Source organism: Microtus oregoni, unplaced genomic scaffold (genome assembly GCF_018167655.1).
Source record: "Microtus oregoni isolate MIOR12 unplaced genomic scaffold, Mior012 000002F_ref0000024, whole genome shotgun sequence".
NCBI classification, from domain to species: domain Eukaryota; kingdom Metazoa; phylum Chordata; class Mammalia; order Rodentia; family Cricetidae; genus Microtus; species Microtus oregoni.
In genome coordinates, this window is record NW_024543061.1 from 62,110,818 (window position 1) to 62,123,731 (window position 12,914).

General features: G+C 49.9%; 1 protein-coding gene across 16 annotated transcripts in view; it reads right to left on the reverse strand.

Moving 5' to 3' along the window:
- Nucleotides 1-12,914, reverse strand: part of Mical3 (microtubule associated monooxygenase, calponin and LIM domain containing 3) — a 182,968-nt gene that overhangs the window by 81,181 nt on the left and 88,873 nt on the right. For 11 of the 16 annotated variants that reach the window (XR_005973342.1, XM_041640867.1, XM_041640934.1 and 8 more), the window contains exons 12-17: nucleotides 10,326-10,473; nucleotides 8,132-8,328; nucleotides 5,403-5,515; nucleotides 5,244-5,306; nucleotides 4,044-4,217; nucleotides 2,494-2,577 (exon numbers count right to left, since the gene is read on the reverse strand). Coding sequence is in view for 15 of the 16 variants with exons in the window: in XM_041640867.1 (XP_041496801.1) it covers nucleotides 2,494-2,577; nucleotides 4,044-4,217; nucleotides 5,244-5,306; nucleotides 5,403-5,515; nucleotides 8,132-8,328; nucleotides 10,326-10,473 (779 nt within the window). In the remaining variant the exon portion in view is untranslated. Of the gene's footprint in view, nucleotides 1-2,493; nucleotides 2,578-4,043; nucleotides 4,218-5,243; nucleotides 5,307-5,402; nucleotides 5,516-8,131; nucleotides 8,329-10,325; nucleotides 10,474-12,914 lie in introns of those variants that run through there. The other 5 variants (XM_041640938.1, XM_041640931.1, XM_041640924.1 and 2 more) reach the window with 2 other exon arrangements.

The window sequence follows — 12,914 nt, forward strand, 5'->3', positions numbered from 1 at the left end:
ACATCAAAGCATGTCTCCCCCAAGCCATCTGTGGCCACATCGCATCAATGCCTTGCTTTCTAAAGCCTTCCTCACACGCAAGAGTTTAAAAACTACAAAGAAATGCCCGAAAACAGGTTCTACAGAATAAGTCCTAACTGAATGCCCATCCCTTGTCCTGCCTGTACCACACATGCCCTTCTCTGTGGACTGGTCCACGGTTCAGTATTTGAGAAACAGCCATATGTTACCCTGGGCCTCTCTGGTACCTTCCAGAAGATTCTCAGCTTCCTTTACCCAGACTGCTAATACAAGGGAGAGGGTAGGGGTGGGGAGGACTGTGGCCGCTGTGAGGTCAGAGAAACATCTCCACTGTGTGTTCCCACCTCGTATGACAATCTGCTTCCAAACCTAGCTCATGTGCAGCTCGTCTGCAGGATGCACTTTTGAGATCCAAAGGAAAAGGGAGGGCAAAGGACGGGCTGCAGTGTTTACACTGGAAAGAACAGCATGAAAATCGCTGGCAAGCAGGGCTGTTACCCATTTTCCTCCTTCCACACGATGACCTAAGTCGGAACAGGTCCTCATGCCAGCTCTGCCATGGCCGCCACGCCTGCCGCCTCAGTAGGAACCACTCGAAGAGACACACACAGTGAGTCACCGTGTGGTGCTGTCTGTCGGAGGCCAGTGGCCAGCCAGCAGCAGCCCAGGCACCCGGGCTCTGGGTTCCTGGGCTTGGGAGCATCTGAACGCATCTCTAGCTCTTGGGAGAGACATCGAGAGGGCCAAACCCACGAATTGAAGCTGAAATACGATGAATGTGAGTGTCTGACATTCCCCTGGAACACATGTGAGGTACAGGGTGCCAGTGCCACCGATATAGACACTGAAGTCTATAATTCCCCACTCAAAGGAGCCTAGAGCACCTAATGATCCAAGTGATTCCATTGTTCAAGGTTGCCAAGGCTCACACCACCTTCCATGACACCCGCTAGAGCCTACCAGTATCTTACTTCACTGGTGGCGGCAGTAAAGGAACCGGATGACAAACTGAACAGGCAGGAACAAAAAACAGTCTCTGCACAGGTCTTGGCATAATGTGAGCGACCGGGTTTCCTGAGTAGCCCGCGTATAACCAGGTTCCTCGTGACCTTTCAAGCTGCCAGACTGATCTTCATCAGGACAGAGGCCACAACCTAGCAGGCTCTCTGAGTCACACACACTGACCCCTCCTTTCTAGAAGCCCCACAAAGCTGCACCAGCACAGGCTGCACCCATGTCCCCGCTTGTAGGTAACACCCGACCTTCCTGCTGTTCTGTTTAATCTTGGGCCTTTTCTGGGAAGAGTAAGTCTTGACACTTCCAAACTTTTAAATTAGAGTTCACCGATTCCCTTCCATCAAGACTTGAAGCAAAAGACTAAAAAAAAAAAAAAAATCGAACAAATTTGTGATGATGTTTTTAGAAGGCTTCTCTCTACGAAGCAGTTCCTACTGAGGCGGGAAGTTTGTGTCTGGGCACTGCTCCAGCATTCTCTCTCTCTCTTCCTTCCTGGGTCCTAACTCCCATGTGTGGTATTATTACAAGGTTAGACAGGAATATTTTCTTCAAACTGCAATTTCAGCAACGCCCAGCTCGCCATTCCCCAGCACTTCCAGGCACCAGAGCTGGTAAGGCCGGCTGTGAGAGAAGCTAAAAGAACCCAGGATCAGCTCGCTCTATCCAAGTGAAGGGACCCTGACTACAAGGATGGTCATCTGGTACCCTGCCCCCAGTGATAAAATGCTCGACCACAACACTGGGAAGAAAAGTGCAGACACTTCCCACCCACTGGCAAGTCTCTCCTGCCCGAGGCGTGGGTCCCTCCTGTTCCCGCCTGTCACAATACGCAGCTTTCCAGGAGCCCTGCAAAGATTTTGGTGGAAATCCCCAGAAGAGGTTTTTTCGTTTATTGTTTTGGATGGGACTAAGGATGGAGCCCAGGATGTCATGAAGCTGGGCAAATGTTCTCCCACTGAGCTATACAAAAGATGTGGACAAAATTCCAAGGAGAAAAAAAGAACCCAAACCAAAAAACCCAACCCATAAACATTTTTGCATAGGTCTGAAAGAAACAAGTCCACAGCTGATGACTACTTTCATAGGTGTATTTCCTGCCTCACACAACGGCACAAACCCCAGCTCTCGGGCATGACAAAGGTAGCAAGGAGGCAGGCTACCAAGGGGCCAGTTTGGAAGCAACAATACAACAGCAAAGCCCCAAAGGCTCAAGGGCCATACCTCGACCACTTCCCAAATCACTCCAGCTCCCTTCAATACGGAGTCAACAGCCTTCCTAAGAGGCTCCTAAACCCAAGAGAGCAAATGCAATCGTGGAATGAGACCATCACTGCCTGTCAAACATTTTCCAAAGACTACTCGCAGGGGCAGAGCTTCCCGCCTTGGTGAGCTAGGTTTTCAGGCAGGCCAGGAGCAGAGATGGGGTGGAATTCTAGACCCTAGCAATTCTTTTACCTGTTTCCACTGGGGGATGGGAGCAGGGCGACCCTGCCCAGGCAGGCAGCAGGACGGCCGTCTGACCCCACGTTCTTGTGTCGGCTATGACACACACAGGCCACGAGTGAGTGGGGGCAGGACATGGAGACAAAACAAAATAAAATACATTAAGGTAGAAGAAGACATTAAAAAGGTACCTGTGGAGGACAGACATCTATCCATCCACCAACTGTGAGGGGGCGGGCAGGCTAAGTGAACTCTTAGAAAGTTACATTAATAAAAGAACAATAGTAGCCTCCCCCAAAGCAAACGCAAGTGCAAACACACTGGTGGAGAGATAAAAGAGGGGATGAAGAGAGGGAAGCAAGCCGTGGTTCTTGCTACTCTTATCCCAAACTGAATTCTCTGGGGATCTAGACTACCATGTGATTTGGAACATTCCCTCTCAGATGAAGAAAGCAAGCTTCTTGCAGAGGCGACCTTCCACTGGGGGGCGCTGTGGCCTCCTGACACGGGGCTGGCAGAGCACAGCAGCCTCCACCGGTCCAGGGAATGCTACCATGCCCATTGACACAACAGGCAAAGATAACCCAGGGCAGGTACGAGAAGCAAACGCACTGCTGCTTCCGGACCCACAGGAGTGACAGCCCGTGAGTATGGGGAAGAAAGAGAATCTCCCTGTCCTGATGCTCCTTCAGGACCAGGGAGCGGTGCAACACACTTCAGAGAGACATTTAAAATGCCAGCCCCTTCTCTTTAAAGAGGCTTAGCAACATCTGCAGAGCAAAGGAGAGACGGTGTGATACGGATACTCCAGGCCAGGTGCTGTCAGACTCTGACACGTGACTTCTGTCTCCAGCGTCTCCACCTAATAGCCCGTGTTCCTGGAACAAAATCTTAGCTCACAGAAGCAAGAACGAGTATCTTCATTATGTTATCAAAGAAGAGAAGGAACTAAAACATCCACCACAGCTAGAGACAGTGAGAACACAGTGCGCACGCTCCGAATGCGAGCTGAGAAGACACGGGAGTGAGCCGTGGTCAAAAACAAAATGCGGAACCTAAGGAAGTGTCCTCAGAGTGGTCGCCACCACGAAAACAAGACTGTCCTGAGAAAAAGTCCAGAAAGAATGTGGCAAAATTAAAAGAATTGTAGGAGCCTTAATCACCTCCATTCTACTTTTCAGACTTCCTTCAGGAAGTCATATTCTTCTTTTTCTTTCCTTGGGATGGTCTATCATGCAGCTCAAGCTAGCCTTGAAATCACAATCTTCTTGCCTCAGTTCCCCAAGCACCGCTTCCACACCACGCTTCCTTTGTAATTCAAGTCTGTGTGCGTGCGAACATATACATGTGTTTACAGTCATCCAGACAAATACGTTTCAGACTTCTCTGCTGATAGTGGTCATGGATTCCTCAGACCTGAGGTGAAGCTAATGCAGCCTTGAATGCATGAGCTTCAGAAGAGCAAGCCTGGCCCAGGAGTCCCGGGGCCCATGCATGGCTCATCTCACTGCATCAAGTTCGCCCCTGCTGTGCCGTCTGGTGCACTGGGAAGCTGCGCTTACCTGTCTCCTCACGCCAGTGGACTGTGGGGGCGCATTCTCTTCGAACTTGGCCAGCAGCTGGGTTGCCATATACTTTACTTTGTTCTGGTTCCCAATGGCAGCATCCATCCGCCTGTCCGTCAGGGTGCTCACCAGGGTGGGTCTTTCTCCTCGGTAGCTCCGGGGAGGCTCCTCCTGCCCAACGGAAGGCACCCAAGAATCAGGATGGGACACAGGGAGCCGCTGATGCTCTTCTCTCAGTGTGTGGGCAGGAACTGACCAGCAGCTTTAGGTGGCTTAACTAGCGTTCTGCAAAGTTGTGATGTGCAGAATAAGCAAGATCCTAGGATGCAGGGCACTGCCACAGGGCACAGGGACTTGTGCTGGCATCCCCAGATCTCAGCAAAGCCACTGATTCCACAGTGAGAGAGCGCCAGGGCACATGTGTGTGCATATTCCCTGCTAGTTTCTGGAAAATGAGATGAAGGCAAAAAGGACAGAAACTCCCATGAGAGATGACTATGTAAAGACCTAGCAATACCAATCGGAGAATTAATAATTAAACCAGGTGGCCAGAGAGATGGCACTGTGGTTAAGAGTGCTTACTGCTCCTGCAGAGGACCCAGGTTCTATTCCCAGCACCCATAGGAGACAGCTCACAACCACCTGTAACTCTAGTTCCAGGGAATCCCGTACCCTCTGATACCTGCACACAGATAGTGCATATTGTTGAAGGAGCTGCGGTGGGCTGTGTTCCCGCCCAGCTCCGCACGGCTAGCTTTATACTCGAAATAATTACACGGAAACTGTAATTTTTTTTAAACACTGCCTGGCCCATTAGTTCTAGCCTCTTATTGGCTAGCTTTTACATATTGATATAACCCATTTTTAATAATCTGTGTAACACCACAAGGTGTGGCTTACCAGGAAAGATCTTAACCTGCGTCTGTCTGGAGTGGGATAATCATGGCAACTGCCTGACTCGACTTCTTTCTCCCAGCATTTTGTTCTGTCTACTCCGCCTACCTAATTTTCTGTCCTATCAGGCCAAGCAGTTTTCTTTATTAGTTAACCAATAAAAGCAACAGATAAGATACAAGACCCACCTACATCAGCATATAAACTCACACGGGCACACAAACATACACACAGAAATAAACAAACCCCAAATCCTTATTTGTTTGACAGCGTACCAGTCCTGTCAACCGTGATAAGTCTTACCTCCTCCGACTGACTCGTTTTCCTCCTCTTCCCAGCCCCATCCGAATCCTTTTCCTTTTTATCCTGCACCAAGAGAAGACACAGACAGCGTGAGCCTGGTCACCTTCCTTGGCCATCAGCTCTGCAGCCACTGTGAATGTAACTCAGGTGTGCACAGACCTTGGGAGAGCGCTTCCGAGAGATGGTCTGGCCCAGCTTGCTCAGGAAGGAGATGGGGGATTTGGTGCTGGCTATCAGGACGGCTTTCTCCTCTGCATTCAGGTCCAAGGTGTCTGCGGACAGGAGTCAGCAAGGCTTACCTAGGATGACACTTCAAAGTCCTGACCAGGGGCCTGGCAGGAAGGAAGCTCCCAGACTGTAATGGGTTACCGACTAAGATGGAGCATTCCTCTCCATAGGAAACACCAGAAGGGAAACGCGTGCACAGGTCTAGACACTCTCTTTTCCATTCACACACACAAAACCAACCACATTCCTTAGTGTGCAGCAACCCACACTTCGGCTCCGTAAAGGCTGGACTCTGCCTGTGGCTACCACAGCAGACTGGTGAAGTTAAATTTTGATAAAGAAAACTTCAAGTTGGGGTGGTAGGTTCAGAGGTATGAGACCCGGGGCTGTCGGGTTTTGTTTGGGTGGGGGGAGCTTCAGAGGCCATGTTCTCAGCTGGGTCTGAAGAGGGTCCTCAATGAACAGGGCTACTCAGCTCAGGGTTGGTGCTGTAAAAACACATATCCAGTTAGGCAAAGACACAGGTGCCTATAAAGGGTATATGGGCTTGAAGACACCAGGGGAGGAGGGCACCACTAACTGAATTCCAATTATTATTATTATTATCATCATCATCATCATCATCATCATCATCATCATCATCATCATCATCATCATGGGGGGAGCACACATGACCCAAGCATGTGTTGGGGTCAGAGGGCAGCTTTGTAGGATCAGTTTTCTCCTCCTGCCTCTCTGTGGGACTGAACTTGGTTTATCAGGTTCTTACTGTCTGCTGGTAAGCACCTTTACCCACTGAGCCATCTTGCTGGTGGGAATTCTGATATTATACTCACAGCAACAGCAATTTTGAGACTAGTAATTAGAACCGATAATGAATCGCTAACATTTATTTATTCAGCGCTCACTTGCCATTCTTGGCACCAAACAGCACCATTAGATACCCATCACTCCCCGTTTACACGCAGGGAGACTGACTTGTAAGAAAATTCAGCAACCTGCCCAAGGGTGAAACGTGGAAACACTGGAATAAAACCCAGGTCAGACAGTGCCTACACGCTGAAGCACTGTGCTTTTGTGACCCTAAGTGGTGTTCCAGGTAGCTTTGTCAATTTGACATAAGCCAGTGTCATCAGAGAGAAAAGTCTTGATTGAATAACTGCCTATATCAAATTGTCCTGGGGGGGGGGGGCTGTCTTGATTATTCACCGATACAGGAGGACCAAGCCCACGGTAGGGGGCACTACCCCTAGACAGGTGGCTCTGGGTTGTCTAGCTGGCCTGTGAGCTGTCGACCGCCTTGGCGGGTTACTCAGTCTAGGGGTGTAACCTGCCTGGCTGATCAGTTATTCCAGGGTCACGGAGAGGCACTATCTGGAAGATAATGGGCGAGAGAGAGGAAGGAGGCCAAGCGGGGTTTTTGTCAAAGCCTCCGTTTATTAGAGACAGGGTTACAGCTTATATAGGATAAGGAATTGGGGGGGGGGAGCACTGGGGCCTGGACTCTTGCTGCGTGGTTCAGGTTGGTCACGTAGGCCAGGAAGTCACAAGTTGACACACCTAGTTTTCTAGATAGTTTGGAATGCGGGGCGGGTTCCGCTAACAGATAGCTCTCTATTAACAGCTAATTGGGTATGGGGTAGGCTCTGTCAATAGAATGGTTCTTAATACAATTGGGGGTGTGGGGTTCTCTGCAGACTCCCCAGGGTGATGGTTCCTGTAATAATTTTAGGAGGAAACGGCTCCTGACAGTGAGCAAGTGAACCAGACGGTAAGGTGGCAAACAGCATTCCTTGATGGTTCCTGCTTCAGTTCCCACCCCATCTTCCCTCAGTGATGGATTGTGACCCGGAAGTGGGAGCCAAGAAAACCTTCTCCTCCCCTCATCTGCTTTTGGCCGGGGTTTCATCATAGCAGCAGAAAAGGAAACCAGAACAGGTTGCGACAGGAATACTTTTTGTAGCCCTACTGAGTGCTAGCTGAGGTAGCAAGCTGAGGACCAAGGCAACATATGGGAATCTCTAAGAGGGAGAAGGTGCAAGGGAAACTGGAGAGGGAGGAGCTACTGAGAACCATAAAACCCAGCACTACAGACACTGGGACCATGAGAGAGCGCCAGGAGACGTCATGGCAGGGCACTGACAAGAGAAATACCCAGGCTACAAGATGAGAAACAAAGGCACGTAGCCCCAGTGTGAGGAGCTTGTCTGATGTTCATGAGACCTCAGGAGCAACCACACACACACATACACATACACGCATGCATGCACCCACACATATGCACCCTCACACAAACTAAAAAAAATGAAAAAGTAAATAAAGAGGCAAGAAACAAGAAAAGAACTTGGATTGGAAAGACTCTCTGCCAGGGCGCAGGGTCATCTGGGCAGAGTCCCACCAAGAGAAGCAGTATCACAAAGTACTTCCAAGTGCAGAAGGAGTGGGTCTGAGAGAGGCTGGGGGAATGCGCAGAGTCAAGGAGGAGCGCTTTGGGTAGATGGGTTCTGCACACTTAGTGGTAAAATAAGAACCGGCTTGAAAACAGTGTAAGGTTAAGAACACAGGGCTGAGACACAGCGTATGAAGAGAGGCTCTAGGGACAGCCCTGCTGACCAGGCAGCAGGAGGCCAGGAACCCAGCCCGAGCCCGCAGGTCCTCACCGCTGGAAGAGAGTGAGTCCTTGAACATCTCGTAGAACTGCGTGAGGTACATCACCATGGAGAGCTTGTCGGGCTCCGCCACTGCCGCCATCTCCTTGCCGGTCATGATAGGAGAGATGCCCAGCTCCTTCTCAGCCACGTCGAAGGCCAACTGGTTATTCTTCTCCACGTTCTGCTCATCCAAAGAGTCGAAGTCTCTGAGAAGCATGACAAGGAAAAGCGGATCAAGTAGGGCTGACTGCCCCCAAACCAGAACACTGTGCCTGCGCCACTGTCATTTCCCAGTCCCTGCGGTCCAGGGAGCAGGGCGGCATCCCTGGGTCAGAGAGCAGGTCGGCTTTTCTCGACCCCTTTCTTCCCTTCTGGCTAAGAAAACCCACAACACTGTTGGAGAAATTACTGGAGAGCTACCCAGCGAGATGAACGGGGAGGGGTGGCGGGGGAGAGACAGTTCGCATCTTACTATAATGTAAGCTCAGGACGGGAACTATCTTAGCGTGTGTTCCTGCACGCCTGTCCACAGACACATAGGAAACTAATGTCCGACAGTGACACAACCCTGTCTGGACAGAGTTCCCAATGTCCGGGGCTGTCGCTTGCCCCAACAGTTCAGGGAAATTTTACCAAGCTTTCTCTTGAGGGGAAATTCTAAAACCTTCTTCAAAAAAGTTTTCCACCCCTGAATCTCCTGAGCTTTCCCAGCTCCCTTGGTTCATAAACACCCGCCCCTGTGCCCCCGCCCCCCAGATTTTATGCTCTTGCTTAAGGACAGCTGAGGTTTTTTTCTCATTGACTTCACTATCCTGGCATCCCTCACTTAGCATTAACCTACTGACCTCATGGAATTTTTTTTCCATTTCAAACAAATTACTTTTCTCTTAGATTAAGCCTATTAAACCAAGAGCACTCACCCTGAATACAGTCCAAACCTTGCTGAATCACGCACGCCCTCACTGCTTTCTGATCTCCCTCAGGCCTTCTTCAGGCCACCTGCCCATGCTCTTCTAAGGACCCTCTACCTACACTCCATCCCATCTCCAGCTGCTTCCCGACTTCCTTCCTTTCCTTTCCTTCCCTTTGAGATTGAACTGACTACCCCTCCACCCCGGTCATGCCACATGGCTGTTCTCCCTCCTCACCCCGATACTTTCATTTACTTTTTTTTTGCCAACCTCAGCCTCAGAGGTCATTAGAAATTTACCCCTTCTTTTAATTTTGCCTGGTTGAACCTAGAGCCTGGTAGATGTCTGTTGATCAAGAGCCACACTCCCATCTCTCCGTATTTATTTATTCTTTTTAGCAGACAGTTTCAATCTGAAACTCGACTCTCCTGCATAAGTGGCCTGAGGCTGAGATGGTGGGCATGCCTGGTTACAGTTGTTTTGTTTTGTGGTACCGGGGATCAAACCTGGAGCCTTACACAGACAGGGTCCTCATTGCAAATCCACCTCTTGCATCATTAGCTTGCTAGCATCACAAAATAGGGGCTGTGTCACTTAGGATTTCCTTAACCAAGCATTAGAACAATGGGGGAAAACCTGGGCCCTTGAGTGGCCCTAATGATAAAAAAGAAGGCAGCCAAGAAAATCCACCAGGTCCTGCTGCTGTCTCTGAATCTGTTTGGCTTCCATAGTAACAAACGCCTGGGGGTGGGGTGAGGTCTGAGTGCTTTGTTCACGTGGCTGACCCAAGAGGAGTGAAAAATGGAGACCAGAGGGATAGTAGGTAAGATGACGTTCAGAGAAGCTCAAGAGTGCACTTGTAAAAAATATAATCTTTAGCAGAGAAAATGCCCAAGACCATCATAAATCAGGTATGGACCTATTGTCTTCGGTTGGGTTGAGCTAGCCAAGTGTTCCAGCCAGGTTTCCCTTGTGATCAATCGCATCTGAGAGAGAGCTAGCCAAAAACCAAGAGTTCAACTTGGGGCCAATGAACAGAGTTTTCCTTTGTGCAAAGTTAACAGGCCCAAGTGGGTGTTAAGACTAGTTTTTGACCTTCTGAATGCTACGATTTTTAGAGCTAACTTTTTTTGGGGGGTTGAGTTTAAAAGAAGTCTAAATAAGTCAAAATCCTGGCCTTCTAGAGAGCGTTTTACAGTGCAGCCATACTAGGAAGAAGCATAAACTTTGCATAGGGGGCTCTGGGACCCTTGGTGAATACAAAATGAAACACGAAATTGGTCAAGACTTACATCAGATCAGGGCGGTATCTGTGGATGATTGCACACAGGGCCAGTCCGCTTTTCCAAGATGTGGTGAGGTCTGTCACATTCACCCCTGCATAGCCGTCGGTCTGCCTTTGACACCAGCCCAGCAGTTTGCTTGAACGAGCTACAGACTCTAAAACAGTAAAAATAATTACTGAAGTGTGCTCCCCAAGTAACACTGACGTAGCATACGCTTTGCAGCACACAGATCCAGTCTGAAAAATTACTGAAAAAAGTCAGTGCTGTTTTTGGAAGAGAGTCTCAGCATGAGTTTATGTCACTGGTGCCATGGTAGCACCATTTTAGGCACCGACCTATCCGATTCCAGGGTCAATGGCCCAGACAGATAGATCTCAGCAGAGTGACAAGGGCCTGCCACACAGAAGTCATGTTCCAGCAGCACTCAGGGAGACAAGCAGATGGCAAAGTGCCACCTACTGAGCTGATACCTCACTGGCACCAGAGTCAAGATGTCCCTGGAGAGTTGCCTGGCAACAGGCTGAGGAAGCCTTTTCCTCCACAGCAACACCTGGGAGATTAGATCAGAAAAGGTTTCCTCCATGATACCTTAAACCAAAAGCAAACAAAGCCTTTGTCTCACTTCCTAAGGTCCTGACTGAGTGCCAAGTGAAGAGACTCTGTAGGGTGACAAGGCCAAGGCCACATAGGCCAGACCAGAGCAGTTCTCTAGACCCAGGGGCGTGACCATGTTGCTAATATGTGTGCCAACGATCACATGTGGAGACGACAAGGCTAAGAGACACAAAAGTTTCCTGACTCACTGGCATGTCTTCCTCACGAGGAGGTCTGCAAACACGGAAGAGCCCGTGAGCACTGGTCTGCGCTTGAGCAGTCGGTTCCCGATTCAGCTCTGCACTAAGTCACTTTGTGATTCGTGAACAGATGAGTTAAAAACGTCTCCGACAAGAGTCTCGCTGAGTCTCACAGTGACAGCACGGTGTGAGACAAGGAACGGAGCAACAAACGGAGCAGCGCTTATGGTGCCGCTCTTGGCCTTGACAGTGACCCGCTCAGGTGTTTCCCGTGTCTGCACATCTACCCGCCCCACATATACGGGGCAACCACAGAAGCCCAGGTGAACACGGAAATGGCAAGAAAGATACATTCTCTGCTCTCAATGGGTTGACACCCCAGGGGAGAAGAAGAGGATGTTATAACCTGCCTGCTAGTTTTCACATCTACCCTGACACCTCACGACCGTGTTATTAAACTATCCAAGATGGAACTCAAACCTGTGCACCTCCCACCTCTTGTTTGGACTGAGGCAGCAAAACCACACCCATCCACCTAGTGCCTCTCAGGACAATCAGCTGTCCCTGGCCACCCACGGTGGTGCCTTCAGAGTTTTAATATCAGTGACAATGACAAAACTATTGCTGTTTCCAGGCACAGCAGGCCGAGCACTGGCAAGTGCCATGCCAGAGACCTCATGACAGCAACCCGAGAGCTGTGCTGTTCCTCCCAGATCAAAGACAAAGAAACTGAGGGTCTGAGGTTCTGGCTGATCTGCTCAAGGTCACACTCTTTGAAGATGGCACAGTTTAGACTAAGAGCTGCTTGTGTCTGGCCCCAACGTCCAGGTTCTGCTGTGATGGTGCCGTCTCAGGGCCCGGATGAAAAGTCACCACGTGTTCTCTCCCAGAACTTGAGTGTATGTGAGAGTACCCAGGAACGTATGTGCACTTGGGCATTCTTTCTCATCCTCTCCAGGATCTGTAACTGGCTGTTGTAGGACACCGTCCTCCAAGTGTCGTCATCAGAGCAGCTGGGATTGATGGCAAGCGACCCTTACGGTCAGGGCTGCTGACCCCCCCCCCCCCACACAGGACGGAAACACCTCCCTCCCCATTTCACACAACGCTGCCCCAGCTGCACACAGGCTCAGGAGGTGCTGGAGCAGAGAGAAGCAGAGGCCTAACTGAAGGGATGACTCCAGCCACACAGCTGTGAAGTCATCAGCTATATGAGACTTCAGCGATGTGGACATATTTGGGGGTTACCTACGTTCCTGAGGGTACGCTTAGTAACTCACTGGGTCACAGAGCTACACTCGAGGACTCATTACTTTGTCTACGCCCCAATGGGCTGGTATCTCAGTGGCTATTGGCTGAAGGAGTGGAAGGAGCTCCCGCAACATACTGTTGGTTCCCTATCTGGGACAAACAAACATTTGCTTATGTCTCCCTAGGAAAAGTTCATGAAGCAATTTACCTCTATACTTTTTGTTTGTTTCTTTTTTTTTTTTTTTGAGACAGGGTTTCTCTGTAGATTTTGGAACCTGTCCTGAACTCGCTCTGTAGACCAGACTGACCTCAAACTCACAGAGATCCGCCTGCCTCTGCCTCTCGAGTGCTGGGATTTAAGGCGTGCACCACCAACGCTGGGCTTTACCTCTACACTCTTACACTACCTTAGACCACAATACTTTCCTGTGTGTGTGAGGATCGTTCTGTGCGTTCCAGAAAGTGTAAGCAACAGCCCCGAGCTCTATCCACTGCAGCCACTGGCAAACCTAACCCAGTCATGACATAAAAATATACCCTGGCAACAACC